At 56.4% G+C, this 15,835-nt stretch overlaps 2 protein-coding genes across 3 annotated transcripts; both read left to right on the top strand.

Annotated features, from left to right (window-relative positions):
- The first annotated feature begins 260 nt into the window (after nt 1–260).
- Nucleotides 261–13,471, top strand: LOC122387811. Of its 2 annotated transcripts, XM_043378310.1 has the most exons (12): nt 261–300; nt 1,371–1,433; nt 1,790–2,671; nt 2,977–3,425; nt 3,759–4,190; nt 4,495–4,647; nt 5,173–5,651; nt 6,228–9,144; nt 9,448–9,621; nt 11,140–11,418; nt 11,722–12,105; nt 12,404–13,471. In XM_043378310.1, exons 3-12 carry the CDS (start codon nt 1,828–1,830, stop codon nt 12,914–12,916), a joined length of 6,624 nt encoding a protein of 2,207 aa, XP_043234245.1. In that variant the 5' UTR covers nt 261–300; nt 1,371–1,433; nt 1,790–1,827; the 3' UTR covers nt 12,917–13,471. The 2 variants fall into 2 exon arrangements, with proteins under 2 accessions (XP_043234245.1, XP_043234244.1); XM_043378309.1 differs by having other exon boundaries at nt 264–300; nt 1,371–2,671.
- On the top strand, nt 12,961–15,833 carry LOC122387813 (alpha-L-fucosidase-like). Its single transcript, XM_043378320.1, has 2 exons — nt 12,961–14,919; nt 15,190–15,833. The coding sequence occupies exons 1-2, from the start codon at nt 13,993–13,995 to the stop codon at nt 15,634–15,636; spliced, it is 1,374 nt and encodes a 457-aa protein (XP_043234255.1). The 5' UTR covers nt 12,961–13,992; the 3' UTR covers nt 15,637–15,833.
- The last annotated feature ends 2 nt before the right edge of the window (nt 15,834–15,835 follow it).

Here is a 15,835-nt window from a genome sequence, read left to right as displayed (position 1 = left end):
GTTTTAATATGCATAGCGGCGGATGCCTTCGCGAAATAGGTAGGTATGTACATAAATTGCAAATTTTCCCTCATTCTATATGTTTCCAACAGTAAGTTTGTAAAAGTAGGATGAATAACGTTATCTTTTAACTGATTATCAAAAAAATTGAAGTGTTTTGATATGGTGATGTTCGAAAAAAAGGTGGAAAAAAGCAGTGGTTTAGGCAACAATTCTGATAGAAACGCGCGTGTGTGTGTGACGATTTGTTGTGAAGAGTGTTTGAATTTGAAATGTTGGAATATTTATTTTGAAACGACGGTGGGTAGTGATAAGTGCTATTTATGATAATATTGGATATAGATGATGCAAGGATTAGCGGTAAAAGTATACATTAAGTCCGAGTGACTGTTAAAAGATAAAGTTTTCATATTCTTACATTATTTGACACCCTGAATCCAAAAATGATACTTATATGTCCTGGAAATAAAAGAAATACCGAATTAGCTTTTATCCGTGACATACCTACTTGCTGAGAACTGAGGAGCGTTTTCTATCAGGTCATGTCTACACTATAGGAATCAATTGATTTTTGTTGAAGTTATGTTCCATAGGTACTCCATTGTACCTAGTTATTCCATAGGTACAAATGAGAGGTCTAAAAACAGCATAAATTTTACATGAGGAAAACAGCCAGTTTGCAGGTCAATTAGACGCACCGATCCAAGTTCAAAACCTGCACCAAGTACTTACTAACCCTTTAAAAACAGCTGGAAAATCTGTGCCAAAGCACTAAGCAGGCTGAGAGCCCTTAAAGTCCGCACCAAACTAAAATGACCAGACCTAATCTTGGGCTGACTACAGCAGCACTGGCATACTAACGTGAGTGACAACAGCCCAACACCACTCCTGGCCCAACAGGTGCTGCAGAGCACAACATTGCCGCCAGAGGCTCAGATAGTGTGGTGGATAGCTTGGTATCCGCACCGTGCTACACCAACCCCGCGTTCAGAGTCTCGGATGACAAAGATTCTACTTCATCCTGCCAATCCTGTTCAATAACTGCAACCAAGCCCCAGCTGATCTTGAACAGGATTGGCCGGACGGCATTGTCTGAGAGACCCTGAACCTGGGATAAATCTGCACTGCATCAAGCCAAATCCGCACCACACCCCAATCCTCACCGAATCTGCACCACCTGAACAAGCCTGCATCACTAGCCTGATTAAGCCTGCACTGAGATCTTGGCGAAATTGCCATACTTTGCAGAATGGGGAAACAGCAGCATGCTGATGAACAAATGGTGACTGAACAGCACTCAGGTCAGCAAGTGCAGTGTTCATAATCATATCTTAATTGCACTTGCTAACATGACATGTTCTCTGTTTCAGGCTATAGCAAAGGCTGAAACAAATATTGGTTCAAGCAATTAGCTGGAAGAAGGATATTTTTGGGTATTCTTCTAGCACTCAGCAGGTGTCTTGCATGCTTCCACCCATTTTGTGGAAAGTCACTAGACTCTCCAGCCCTTGAGATATTTACACAAATTTTGCTTATAAAAGTCTAATAAAATAATCTTACAGAACAAAACATAATCTAACCTCACCTCAACAACCTTACCTACTAACCTATCAACCTATAACCTACCAACCAACCTACAACCTACCAATGTGTAACCTACAGAAAAATTGTGTAACTAGGTATCTCAAGAACTGGAGAGTCTAGCAACTTTTCTCAAACAGGTGGCAGCATGTGAGACACCTGCTATAAAATTGCCATATTTTGTGACTTGTTGTTTCAATCATTGCAGCTGCTTGGGACTTTGCTGCTGGAAGACTGTGATTACATATGGATTGGATTCTTCCAGATTATTTTAATCCCGTCATTGCTGTGTCTCCCTCAGAGCGCATGGCAGCAACACTCCATGAGAGTGCCAAAACGAATATGTCTCAGTCTGAGGGAGATGATCCACCACAGCCAGCAGCTGCTCCATCAAACTCTACTCAAAGCCCCCACAATATGAAAAAGACCAATGGCAAGTCATCTAAGAAAGGCAAGAAATCCAAGTCTTGTAAATCACCTCAAAGAAGTTCAAAGCAGGATTCCAATGTAGATCTTCACTCAGATTCAGCAGATGTTCCAGCAAAGTCATCTCATGGCCCTGTGAGGATAAAAGGGGTCAAGTCTAAGAAAGCCAAGACTTCCAAGTCCAAGAAATCACCTCAAAGAAGCTCAAGGCAGGACCTGTCTGCCGGAGATTCTCAATCAGAGCCAGCTTATGTTCAATCAAATTCACCTCATTGCCCTCACAAGATGAAGGAGACCAAATGTAAGCCAGCTAAGAAAGAAAAGTCTGGCAATTCACCAAAAAAGACAACCAAACAACCACAGCATACTGAGGATGCTGCAACCTGTGAAAATGACATCCAAGGAGCACATACTCCTAAGAGAAAATGTAGCTCAAAGTCTCGTCCTGCTCCCGGGAAGAAAAAAGGTCAAAATGGTAAAATGCCCAAACCATGCTGTTCTCGTAAACAGGTTTCTTTCACCACACCAGCTTGTGATGCGACAGATCCAGAGGAGGAGGATATAGCCGACTCCACCACTCTGTTTGGCTCTCCTGAATCAGAGAGTGGGACCTCATCGGCAGGCTGGTCACGCTCTAAAGTCACCTATGCAGTGGGCAAAAAAGGTGGGTAGCTAATTAGGTTTTTGAAATGCATTATTCATATGAGCAGAATGATTTGTGATGCATTATCTGTTATTTAATTCACCTTTCTGATGTAATTGGAATTTGATATGACTGGCCTGTTTGCTTGAAGTTTGGTAATGCTTTGCCTGTGTATATATTTTTGCAGTCACATCATCATATTTAGGATATAAGATGCTTTCTATAAATGCTTTTAAAATAAGTATGAAGAATGCCTGTGTGCAGCTCTACTCACATATTTGTTAGGTATTTGTTGTTGTTTTACTCCGGCGCTATTCCCTTGTCAGGTCGGATGTCCACGCCTAAAGCCCGGAGACGGCGAGCAGCTCCAGGCTGCAAACGCCACCTGAAGGCCGGAGCCGCGCCTCGCCCGGCCTCGGATCGGTCTGCGGCACCAGTCAGCCACCCAAAACGCACTCGCCGAAACGCACTAGTGGTCGCCAAGCCGGCGGTGTTGTTCCGTGACCCGAACGATCCTCTGGGGATGCTGTCGGCGGCCTTCAGCCCGGGTCTGCCGGTGGCCGGCCCGTCCGGGTCGACCGCGCCGCCGGCGACGGTCAGCGCCGGGCCCGAGACGGCCGGCCCGTCCACCTCAGCGGAGACAGAGGAGGAGGAAGACATGGAGCCACTGGACGATCAGCAGTTCGACCAGGAAATCCAACGCAAGGCCACTAAAGCCAAAATCAGCGTGCGAAACGTCAAACACATCATTAAGAGCATCATCAGCAATGAACAGGTTCGTTCAGAGCAGTGAATCGTTGATTTGACGTGAATTTTTAGCTCTTAGATTTGATAAGCTACAGTTAAGCTCTTCATGCGATAGTCTGATCGTCCTTTCCAGTTCTCTATCAGGCTTTGCCAAGGGCCAAGGCATCATTAGACAAGTACTGAAAATAACGATAAATACCTGAGAATCATTTGATCTTCATCACGTAAATGTATTTCTTATCTCCCTAGTTTCTGCACCTTGTCTGTATTGTCGGCAGTGACCCCGTTCCTACTTTGCCCCAACCCTCCCATCACTGGGTTCTGCTGGGATATTCTGACGCTCAACCCTTCCCCTCACCAGGTGTTGGCCATGATGCGTTACGCCGAGTCCCGCGAGGCAAACCCTGACGGCGCCACGCTGCCGCCGTCGATGGAGCCCAAGATGACGCGTGCGCGCGCCCGTCAGCTGGCCGACACCCACCTGACGCAGCTGCCTCTGACGCCGGTGAAGCGCGGCTCGACGGCCGACCAGCTGATCGCGCAGGAGTTTCCAGAGGACGACGATGACGACGAGTACACTCCCGAGAAGGAGGTGGACGAGAGTGTCGCCACCGCGTCCCCGTGCTCGTCCCCGGCGCTCTCCTCGCCCCGCTCGCCGTCCGTCTGCTCGTCGCAGCCGCAGACCCCGCGCACACCCGGCTCGGTGGCCAGCGAGGCCGACGAGCCGCTCAGCCGCCGCACGCGCAGCCGGCTGCCGCTCAACGATATGGCGCTGGAGGAACTGGAACGACTGGTGAGCGCGGGCAGGGCAGGGAGAGTGGCAGGTCGGTGGTGGACTGTGGGGCGCACGATTGCTCGGAGCTAGTTGTTGGTGCCGGTCATATTTGTTTCAAGTGTTAGTAGTTTTTAGTATAGTTAGGAGCTTTATTTTCATGATTCTTATGTTTCCGTGAAGTAGGATGCTGCTAAGCGGGCTATTTCTTCCTAGCCTAGCTCACCTAGGTGTATGCACCTGGCAGTTGTCCGTTTTATAGCCAGCCATTGCCCTCAGCACCTCACTCTGCTCAGTGTTCTAACCGCCCTGATTCCTTGCCCAGCTGGTGGCGCCCGATGTCGAGCCGGACACCTACTTCCCTGTGGACGACGAGGACGAGGACTGGGTCGGCTTCCTCCGCGGCTTCAGCGCTCCTCCGACCTCCACCGACGCCCCGGAGGAGGAGGAGGAGGAGGACGAGGAGTATGTGTTCCAGGTGAGTGAGAGAGGAGTGTGGGCTGGGTGTGTGTCCTTGGTGAGACTCGGGCTTGGCCATGGTCGCCCGAACAGGCGCTAGTTCAGGGCTCAGCTTGCTTTGCGGCACCTTGCTACATTGTTATGATGTAGCGTCATTGATGTGGTGTATTAATGATTTGCTTATGCTGATCGACCATTAATTTTAAAACGGTCTCGATTGGTTCTTTGACATGTGTCATGTGTGGCAGTCTGCGCGGTATGTCCGAGAGGTGACCGCCGCGCTCTGTTAGTTGTTGGCTCGTTTACCGGCAGTTTGTATCGAACCCACTACCCAATATCGCACCGCCTGTGTGTCTCCACGTGCCGTCTGTGACCGGTCGGCCCCGTCCCTTCCGACACCGGCCCCGACACCGGCAGTATAGGACCGTTTGTGAAGTGTGTATCTTTCCGCCGCGACTGGGACCGTCCCGACCCTCCGGATAGCCAGTAGTGTGTCTAACCTCCGTCTGTGACCAGTCCCGTCCCTTCCCACCGCCGCCGGCAGGTACAGGAGGAAGAGGAGGTGGAGCGGGAAGAGATGCGCAGGGACCCGGCCGTGCGCATCCCGCAGAAAGAGGTCAACAAGCTGATGCTGGAGCTGATGAAGGACGTGGATGAGCTGCAGTGGACCGACCTGCCCGACCCCAACCAGCTGCCCACCCAGCCGATCCGCATCCCCAAGACGCCGCTGACCATGATGACCGACAGCCAAGCCAAGCAGCTCGACCACCAGATGATCGCGCACGTGCAGCTGCTGGCGCAGACGCACATGCTCTGCTCGGAGCACGACTGGCTGCGCGCCGAGCAGGCCGGCTGCGCGGCGCTGCTGGTCGAGCTCAACAGCCTGTCGTCGACGCTGCACCCGGAGGACCCGACGCGCTCCTTCTTTCACCCGCCCAACCTGGCTCCGGCGCTGCAGCTGGTGGCCGACGTGGAACGGATGACCCCCGAGCAGCTGGCGGACGACCCGTCCAAATTCTTCACGTGAGTCTTGGGGTGGTGTTTGTTCAATATTGTAAGACATGTTTATAAAGTCTGATGGCCAAGAGTTGCGAACGAAAATTATGATTAAAATCTAAATCTTTTTGTATTTCAGACGTTTCGACAACACTGTGCCATCGTCAGTAATTGATATAAAATATTTCCTAAAGTCATAAATCACATTTTAAAAATAACATTTAGGAAATATTTTATATCAATTACTGACGATGGCACAGTGTTGTCGAAACGTCTGAAATACAAAAAGATTTAGATTTTAATCATAATTTTCGTTCGCAACTCTTGGCCATCAGACTTTATGGGGTGGTGTTTATAGGTAGGTATGGACACTGGGGAAGACGAATCGGATGCAGTTCGCTCGATGATGTTTGGGATTTTTTATATTTTTCATTGGTGCCGTTTTTGATACGACGCATGTAATTGACTTTCGTATTCGTTTTGAACTGTAGTAGCCTGCAACCGTGTTTTACACTTTTTCTCCGTTTAAAGCCGACCGTTCAGCCGGTCGGTGACGGTACGGGCGCCCAGCTCTGACTCGGTCTCCTGTGTCTGTGCCGCCAGGGCCTCGCGCCAACGCTACTGCCGCCTAGCAGACTGGATTCTCGACCAGCTAATGTCCAGCACGGCGTTCGTGTTTCCCGAACTATTGCCGGTGATGTGTGCCCTGCGACCCGAGGACCAGAACCGACACCGCTGGACCACGCCCGCCATCGACCAGCTCATCGCCATGGGTTTGGAGATGTTCACCAAGTACGCCCAGCGGCCCGGCCAACGGCGAGACATCTGTCCCTTCGGCGTCTGCCGGCTCATGGCCGAGTACATGCTGCCGACGACGCGACGTCGACTGGTGGAGCGCATTGCGAGCGTTCGCTCCCTACGTGATCCGACCAATCCGATCCAACAGTATTTGGACAAGAAGCGTGCGCCCCCGGTACCCATTGTCGACGCGCTGCCCAAGTACCCGCTGACGCCGCTGAAAGCCAGGGTCAAGGATCTGCCGGAGCCCTGGTACTCGCTGGAGTACCGCGGCAATGGGTTCTTTCTGACGGTGAGCGACAAGAAGGGTGTTGTCAGTGTGCCTCAGCACGATGCCCTCTTGGGCGGGGTCCGCCAGCCTGTGACCAGGGTGCTCAGACAGTGTAAACACTGCAGAGAAACCGACTACCAGCAGCGCTACGCCCATAGGCAATGGAAAAAGAACGAAGACGGTGAGTGGGAGAAAGTCGGCAAGCGATGGCGCTGGCGGAAGCGCAAATCCACCAAGAAGGCCTCCTCGGATGGTGATCCAAGCTCGGGCTGCGAAGAAACTCCGGTGCAGGGCGACATACTGGCCATGTGTATGCCGGCCATCACAGACGACTCGCCGGCCGCGTCCGATCACGAGGAAGAAGTTGAGGACCCTCTCGACATCGGATCGCTTGCAGCCGACGATCCGATCGGCGTCGAATCCTATGCAGCTGACGACCCGCCTGTCGATGCTGCGGAGGAGGCTGAGGCTGAGGAGAGTCGGAACGAGCAGCAGAGTCCACCGTCGGGGGACCAGCTGAGATCCAGACAGCCGCGGACCGCGCAGAAGACGATGCTGACGGACGCCTCGAATGGCGAGGAGCTGGTGACTGTGGTGAGTGAGGAGGATGGCACGGCTCCTTCTGAATCTGTCGGCTCCCCCGCGCCGGTCCTCGCCGACGGCCAGTCGCGGGAGGTGTCTGACGCGGGCAAGAGGCCCACCGGTATCGTGGTGACGGCGATCGCGGCGCCGGCCGGGCCCGGCCAGGTGCGCCTGACGCCCTCCGGCGGCTCGGTGATCGAACTCAAGGAGGAGGACGGCCGACTGGTGGTGTTTATCCGCGTGCCCGGCCGTCCGACGCTGCGCGTGCCGGTGCGCGCCTCGTCCGGCTCCACGCGGCTGCTGCTGCCGCCCACGCTGGTCCTGCAGGAGGCCGCGGCCGGCCAGCCCAGCACGGCCGGGTCGGCCAAACAGACCGGAGTGGTGGCGCCCACCGTGCGCCAGCAGGAGCCCCAGCAGGAGCCGCCCGCCGTCCTCACACCGCCCCAGACTCAGGAGACGGACGGCCCGCCCGAGCCGCCCCCGCCGGAGCCGATGGAAGAGGACGGGCCGCCGGAGCCGTCCAGCGACACGCCCCTCCCTGAGTCACCACTGCCTGTGAGTGCAGAGCCCGACCCGTCACCGCGCACAGACACGGCCGAGAAAAACCTGTTCAAGGCACCACTCGCTCCACCGCACAAGATAACTCCACCGCGCAAGAAAGCTACGCCGCACAAGAAAGCTGCGCCGCTCAAGAAAGCTACGCCGCTCAAGAAAGCTTCAAAAGTCACTGTGCAGCACCTGCTCCGACGGAGCCCGCGTCTCAGTAAGTTGTCCGCGCCGCCGGAGTGGCTGAGGGTTTCTGAGGTCTACTCAGTGACGGCAAACACGACTGGCACTGCGGCGAGTGGTGACGCGTCTGCGTCGACGAGTGGCGGCTCGGCGGCGGGCGGTGACACCACGGCTGACGGACGAGCTGGCAGTGAGTCGTCACGCGGTGCCAACGCCAGTGCGGGTGACGCCGCCACGCTCGGGTCGCCTCCTGCCGACCGTGGCGGGCCGAGCGGCGTGTCCCAGCCGGGCGGTCCAGCCCCGGCGGCCGGCCCGAGCCCAGCGGACGTGCCCACAATGCTACCTCCCTCTCTGATGACCCCGCTGCGGCCGTCCTCCCCGCCGACCGAGTCGGGCCTTCTGCTGGGCTTCCCGACCCCGAACATCACACCGGCGCCGACGGCGGACGGCGGCGAGCCGTCCACCCCGGCCATGCTGGAGACGCCTCTGGTGCGGTCCCCGCCGGCGCACGCCCTGCTGGAGACGCCTCAGCCGCAGCGCTCGCCGCCCCGCTCACCGAACACGCCGCCGCCGCCGCCGCCGCAGCTGACGGCATCCAGCGACAGCCACTCGAGTATGAGTCTGAGCTTCTTCCGGAGGACGGTGGGCGCCGTGCAGGCGGCGGCCGAGGCGGCCGGCCCCCCGCCGGAGCAGCATCTCACCTCTGAGCAGTCGCTCGGGGGAGTACTGGACGCCCTGCTGACCAGACCAACGGAAGGACAGACTGAGGGCCAGCCAGAGACGGTGAAGGTGGAGGCGCGGGAGTCTGCGCCGCCGGTCTCAGCGTCAGCGGCGGAACGGACAGCCGATATCAAGCCGGCTGTCAGTGGGGAGTCCAGCGTGGAACCAGGGACTGCCAACACCCCTGCCGCCGCCCCCGCTGCTGCTGCCGCCGCCCCCGTCCCCGCTACCCCCACCACCACCTCCACTGCCGTCCAGCCGCCGTCAGCCTCGCCGGCGGCGAGCGGTAGTCGCTCTCAGGGTGTTCGAACTCGCAGCGAGTCAGCGTCCGAGGCGGGCACCCAGCGCGCGCCGCAGACGGATACTAAGCCGGTGCTGCCGGCAGAGGCGACGGAGGAGACTGCTGCCCAGACAGAGGAGGTGAGAGCAGAGAGGGAAGGGGCTTAGTTACTGGAAACAGCGCGGGAAACAAAACTCGAGTGTGCACTCGCTAAGTTTAACCGTAAAATGACATATGTCTTACCACTACTTCCCATGGGTGACGAATGTGTCGATGCATGCCATGTTGAAGTATCAGTTGCAATGCAACAACAGGTGATTATTTCTTTTAGTACTCGGAAGATTGCCGTTTGTCTTGGCATGTGCCCACCCAACTGCTCTACGTTTCGACGAGCAGTGAGGTAATCCCTCACACGTCACACCCCTCCCCCCCCCCCTTGTCAGGACCGGGAGCTGGCCAGCTCCTCTGCCCTGCCGTCGGGCCGCAGCAGTCGTCCAAAGCGCAGCCGCCAGCAGCGCGAGGCGGAGCTCACTCGTCTGGCGGTGGCGCCCGAGTCGCCGACGGTGCGCGAGCGGCGCGAACAGGCCCTCTCTGAGAGCTTCCTGCAGCGCGTCCGGGTGAGTCCGGAGGACGATTGAGGGGGGTGGGGTCTGGAGCATTGCCGCGATGGGGAGGCGGGGGGGGGGGGCGACATTGGGTTCTTGAGACAATAGGAAGTCCTTTGTCTGGAAACTTTATAACGCGCTGCTATGGTGCTTCTGATATGATAAGCTTAGCTCATTTTAGTTTTGAGCCTGTTTTTGCCCGTGTTTATTACCTTTCACGGCGAGATCTTGGATAAAAACTCTGCTGTCATGGGTCGTTGATGCTTTATAGGCTCTCTTCAGCTGTTTGACTTCACGTAGTATGTAGTCATATTGGACAGAATAGAAGAGATATCGATTAAAGTGCATAGCGAATGCTCTTATACCAATTGTATAACTAACTAAGCCGGAACAACGAACCATGGACGGACTTATCGGTTTGACCCGACCGTAGTTCCGTCGAGTTGAAATTTGTAACAGTGTCGCACGCAGTGCACCACGCCCTATCTAATCATCCATTGGTATGTCTGATGTCGGTGTGACTATCAGGTTCTGTCGGCTGCGCCAACGGCGCAGGAGGTACTTTGCAGAAGCTGTGCTTAGGTGGGGTGGAACAAGTATCGTAGTGGTGTGAAAACTGTGACAACGCCTCTCAGTGTTAACACTGAATATTGTTACCTGACGATGCGGGGTTTGAGGTATGTAGCGTCAACAGCGGCTGAATTTCTTGGTACCTATCTGTCAGAGGATTTCTTGCGTTGGACGGATGGTCGGCAATGGTTAGAAGGTTAATAATATATTTCGTTCGAGCTGCGTGCTTGTTAGCCGCTCAAGTAAAACAAGAGACTTGGGACGTATTGTCAAGGCTACCAGCTGGACTGGATGAGGGTCGCCGGGCGCGAGGTGTCGGTGATGGCCGGTCTCTGAGTCCACACGGCTCACACCGACACCTCGCGGCTCGCGTCTCCCTCCCTCCCCCTGCCCAGCGGAGCCCACCGAGGTGTTATGGCCGTGCCAGCCGCGGGGCCCACTGAAACAGCCGAATCTCACAGCCCCATCTCTGCCGCGGATGACGCGCCGAGCAGAGTGGGTACCGCCGGGCTCCACAGACAGCTACTGTGTGGCTCCACAGATACTGGGTCAGAGAGTCGGCGGGTCAGTCAGATCAGCCGAGCAGCTAGCTGTAGGCGTCCAACACTGTACTCGCTCGGAAACTGGGGACTAGTGCGCCGATAGAAGCCGCTCAGTCTTCATAGACAAACGGGCAACGATCAAAGAACGATAAACGAGAAACCCTGAGGAATACGAGCTCGGATGTAGCTATCTGCCTTCACCAAGTATGCGGTAGAAATTTTCGTGAGTGAAGCAGATGCGCAACAAGCTGTGCTTTCATGTAAGGTCATCAGCATAAAACCATTGTTTGGATACGCTATGCGGCACAAACAGGAATGTCAATGATAAGCTATCGCCGTTCCATCCCGCATGATAGCGGCATAGCGCCTCAGGTTGCAGCCCAGTGACCCTCCCCTCCCCCTCCTATCGCTGCCGCAGGAGTGCACCGAGAGCGTCGACCCTGCCATCTACCAGCGTTTCGAGAAGCTGCTGCTCGACTTCCCGGAGAGCGCCGACGACGAGGTGACTCTGTACGACTCCGTGTGCGGCCTGCTGCGCGGCTTCCCCGACCTGGCAGACGAGTTCCTGATGTACGTGTCGGAGGATGTGGCCGTACGCCGCGGTCTGGTGGCCAAACACGCCCGGCTGGCGCGCCTACAGGAGCTGGCGCGAGGGATCGACGCCGTCAACGCCGCCCACCCGTCCCAGGTGCTCAAGGTATGTCAGACTTCCGACGGGAGTTGTGTGGATGAAGGGATATGTTGTGTGAGGTTTGTGTGATTGGAAGCTGGGGAGGGGGGAGTCTAAATGCGACGCTGCGGGTTTGCTTTTTTCTCGTCGTCTTTCTTTCATTTATTCTTGCTGTTTCCACTCATCTCTTACCTTTCCTATGATTTCTTCTATTAATTGCGCTCTCTGGCTAAATGTGTCACATTTGGACCGCGGCCTCCGGCTACCAGTGGCGCTGAGGGCGATGCCCCGACCCGCCTCTGACCGCGTCCCCCCCCCCTCTACCTGCAGCTGGCGCGGTCGCTGACCCAGCTGACCAGCCGTGGGGAGGAGGTACGCCCGGCCGACCTACAGGCCGCCGTGCAGCCTCTGGTGCGCGGCTGTCCGCTGCTGTCTGCCCAGCTGAGTAGCCTGCTCGACTCCGAGACGCCGCAGCCGGAGCTGACGCGCCGGGAGGTGGACTTCCAGACGGCCGCGCTGGACGCTGAGCCGGCTGACCAGTTCGAGGAGGTGACAGAACTGGAGGCCGACGAGCCGGACCCGTACGGCACAGAGCGCTGTCCGTGCGCCTGCCACAGCGACGGAGAGGATGTGCGCTTCCTGCAGCGGCGCCGCCACTGCGAGCGCTGCGGACTGCGGTTCATGGCGGGAAGGGTCTATCTGCAGACGGGCAAGGTGGGTGTCGAGAGCCTGATGGCTTGTGGGTATCGAAATAGTGAATAATTTGAGGATGGCTGCTTTTTCCTGCGCCAGCTTTTTGGTTATGCTTGAACGTATCTGCCGGTAACTACAAGTAGTAATTGTAATTCAAGCTCTGTTATGATTCGTCTTTTGCAAAAATAGTGCACTGATGTTTTGGCCATGCTACTGCGTACTGTTGATCTCATGACTTACTGCTAACCACCTACCCCTGTCGGCCTTCGCCCTCCCCTATGCTCTATATAACTGTCCTTTCCCCTCCCCTACCCTGCAGGTGCTGCGCCCGGCGCGTGTCGTCAGCTGCTCAGAGCCGGATGAGCCGTCCACCTCCGCTGCGGAGCCGAGCCGCGGGGACAGCTCACCGCCCCCGAAACGGGCACGGAAACGGACCGTGTCCCGGGGCCGGCGGTCGCGGCCCTCGCCGGCTGCGCGGACCGGCTCCTCCCCACCGCCGCCCCCGCGAGACCCGACCCCGCCGCCCTCCGAGCCGGCACCCCCGCCCCCGGCGGCAGCGGCACCGGCAGCCGCCCCCAAACGGGAGCCGGGTCCGTCCGAGCCCGCTGAGTCGGAGCCGGCGGCGGAGCCAGCTCCGTGGAGCCGCGACGACGACCTGGAGATCCTGACGAGCTGCCAGCGGAGCGGGGACGGCGAGAAGACGTTCCGAGCCATCCAGCGCCGCCTGCCGACCCGGTCTGTGGCCCAGCTGCGCAACCGCTTCCAGCAGTTGATGGAGATGCTGCAGCAGCAGATGGGCCAGGAGCCAGACGAGTTTGTTGACGAGGAGTGAGGAACGCGTCAGAGGAGATGGGAAGTTGATGAACTACGACTGACGGGCGATGAAGGGTATTCAGGAAGATTCAGTGCCAGTTTACAAGAGGGGAGGTTTGTGTTCGAAGTCTACATTGTACCTAAACGATTGCGTGTGATGATAAGAATCGACTCAGTGCTGTGCGACAAAGAAGCCAGCTGGTTGAAGGGAAACCAACAAACAGAGCTGCTGCTACTCGCATATGTAGCGACGCTGGGGGACATTGTGCGGGTCGTCCACTCTCTGTGTCGCGTGTCCAGAGCGTTGAAGGACCATGACGGACCAATTGAGGTGTGCTGGTGCTGCCCGGGCAGGGGTGTTCTACAAATCGGCGCGGTCGGCTGTCAGTTCGGTAACAAGCCTGTGATTATTTTGTATCGTGTGTTCACCATCACTCACCATTGGCGTGCCTCATAATGTCTCCTCCTTAGCTAGCGGGTTTGTAGTTTAATCGTGAACTTGTTACAGTATTTTTAGGAAGTGAAGCTGTGAGCTTACTGAAGCGAAGTACAATAAAAGTTTGACAAACTGCAATTTTTTTTCAACTACCGAGGTAGCCGTTTTTATGGGAATGCGCCCAGCTATCGATGGGGAAGTGTACCACCTCGCACATTGCAGATGTCACGGTCGGCACGATTTACTCGGATGAGTTTGTTTGAACGAGAATGTAAAAAAAGGCCGAAGTAACTGCGTAAGACGTGAGGTCCTGAATTTCAGCCGTCCTCACTCCAGTCCCCGCCCTTATCATGACTGACCAATAACCCTCGCCTTAGTTGCTAGGCGCAAGGGATGCCATTTCCCTACAGCTGTCTACCTGTTCCCACGCATCGACCAACTTTGTACTGTTCCCCTACCCCACCCCATCCCTGAATCGCCGCTATAGCTGCCCCGTCACGCCGCCCCGCCCCCCGCGGGTCATGTGACCCTCTTTGTGCCATCGACCGGACGGTCACGTGACCGGCGGCGCGATACGACGCAGACCGGCCGGGGCGTAAACAGAGCCCTCCGCCGGCCGATCGCCATTGCCCGTCGGACGGAGGCTGTGCGCGGTCGCGATGCGTGCTGTGACGCTGTGTGCGGCTCTGGCCGCGCTGGTGGCGGTGGCCGCCGGCCGGTACGAGCCCACCTGGGACTCTCTGGACACACGGCCCATTCCCGGCTGGTACGACGAGGCCAAGTTCGGCATCTTCCTCCACTGGGGCGTCTACTCGGTACCCAGCTTCGGTGACGAGTGGTTCTGGGAGTACTGGCAGGAGCAGAAGTGGCCCCAGTATGTCGAGTTCATGGAGAAAAACTACCGACCCAACTTCACCTATCCCGACTTCGCGTCCCAGTTCACGGCCGAGTTTTTCGACCCGGCGCAGTGGGCCGATCTGTTCAAGGCGGCCGGAGCCAAGTACGTCGTGCTCACCACCAAGCATCACGAGGGCTTCACGCTGTGGCCGAGCAAGTACGCCTGGAACTGGAACGCCAAGGACGTGGGGCCGAACCGGGACCTGGTCGGTGACCTGGCCGCCGCCGTACGGAACCGCACCGACATCCGATTCGGCGTCTACCACTCGCTGTTCGAGTTCTTCAACCCGATCTGGCTGTCGGACAAGGCGAGCAACTTCACGCAGGTGACGTTCCCGGCCGCCAAGTCGATCCCGGAGCTGTACGAGCTGGTGTACGGCTACGAGCCGGACATTATCTGGTCGGACGGCAGCAGTCAGGCGCCCAGCTCGGACTACTGGGGCAGCAAGGACTTCCTGGCCTGGCTGTACAACGACTCGCCCATCAAGGACCGCGTGGTCACCAACGACCGCTGGGGCACCGACGCCGGCTGCGCGCACGGCGACTTCTTCACGTGCCACGACCGCTACAACCCGGGCGTGCTGCAAAAGCACAAGTGGGAGAACTGTATGACCGTGGACCGCTACTCCTGGGGCTACCGGCGAGAGGCCAAGCTGGCAGACATGCTGACCATGGACGACCTCACAAAGGTAAGCGATATCTTGTCAACATATTTGCTCTTAAAATTCTTCCCTAAAATAGATTAAAAAATATGCACTTTTTATCAAGAGTAGCATTTGAACAAGCAGTGAGCAGCACACATTCGATGGGTGTTTAATACGCAAGCATAATCAAATGTTTTCAGCATAGCATTAACGATGTGTCTTGTTTCACATTTAACTACACAATGCACGATGTTTCCTACCAGTGAACACCAATCCAGTCTATTCATGCCGTCATATTCACTCTTCGTCCCCCAGGAACTAGCTGAAACCATCAGCTGCGGCGGTAACCTGCTGCTCAACGTCGGTCCCACGCACGACGGACGCATCGTGCCCATCTTCGAGGAGCGGCTGCGGCAGATGGGCGAGTGGCTCGGCATCAACGGCGAGGCCATCTACAGCTCCAAGCCATGGACGGTGCAGAACGACACCACCACCAGCGGGGTGTGGTACACGCAGCGTGACGGCAGCGTGTACGCCATCGTACTCGACTGGCCGGCCGCCGACGGTGTCGTACTCGGCAGTGTCGAGCTGCCCGCCGACGCTAAGGTGGCCATGCTGGGTTACACTGAGCCGCTCCAGTGGACCCAGGCGGCCAAGGGAGGGGTGCAGGTCAAGTTCCCCGACCTGGCCAAGGTTAGCTCGCGCTGGGCCTGGGTGCTGAAGTTCGATGATGCGCAGAGTGTTGAGTCTAATCGGCTGTGAGTGAGGCGTTATCGGATGGAGGGATGGTTGATTGTATAGGGGACGGGATGAGCTGTAGGATCGTGGGCGAACAATTATACCAGGCATATTCCAGTGGCATAGCTGACGCGGCGTGTACCGCAGCGAAATATAAACAATGACAGTCACCTAACTGAATAAAACCATGATAATAAAGCACCTTTTGAAAACCGATAAAATA

This window comes from Amphibalanus amphitrite, unplaced genomic scaffold (genome assembly GCF_019059575.1).
Source record: "Amphibalanus amphitrite isolate SeventyFive unplaced genomic scaffold, NRLGWU_Aamphi_draft 000299F_arrow, whole genome shotgun sequence".
Classification (NCBI taxonomy): domain Eukaryota; kingdom Metazoa; phylum Arthropoda; class Thecostraca; order Balanomorpha; family Balanidae; genus Amphibalanus; species Amphibalanus amphitrite.
This window is presented reverse-complemented; position numbering and strand designations above follow the sequence as displayed.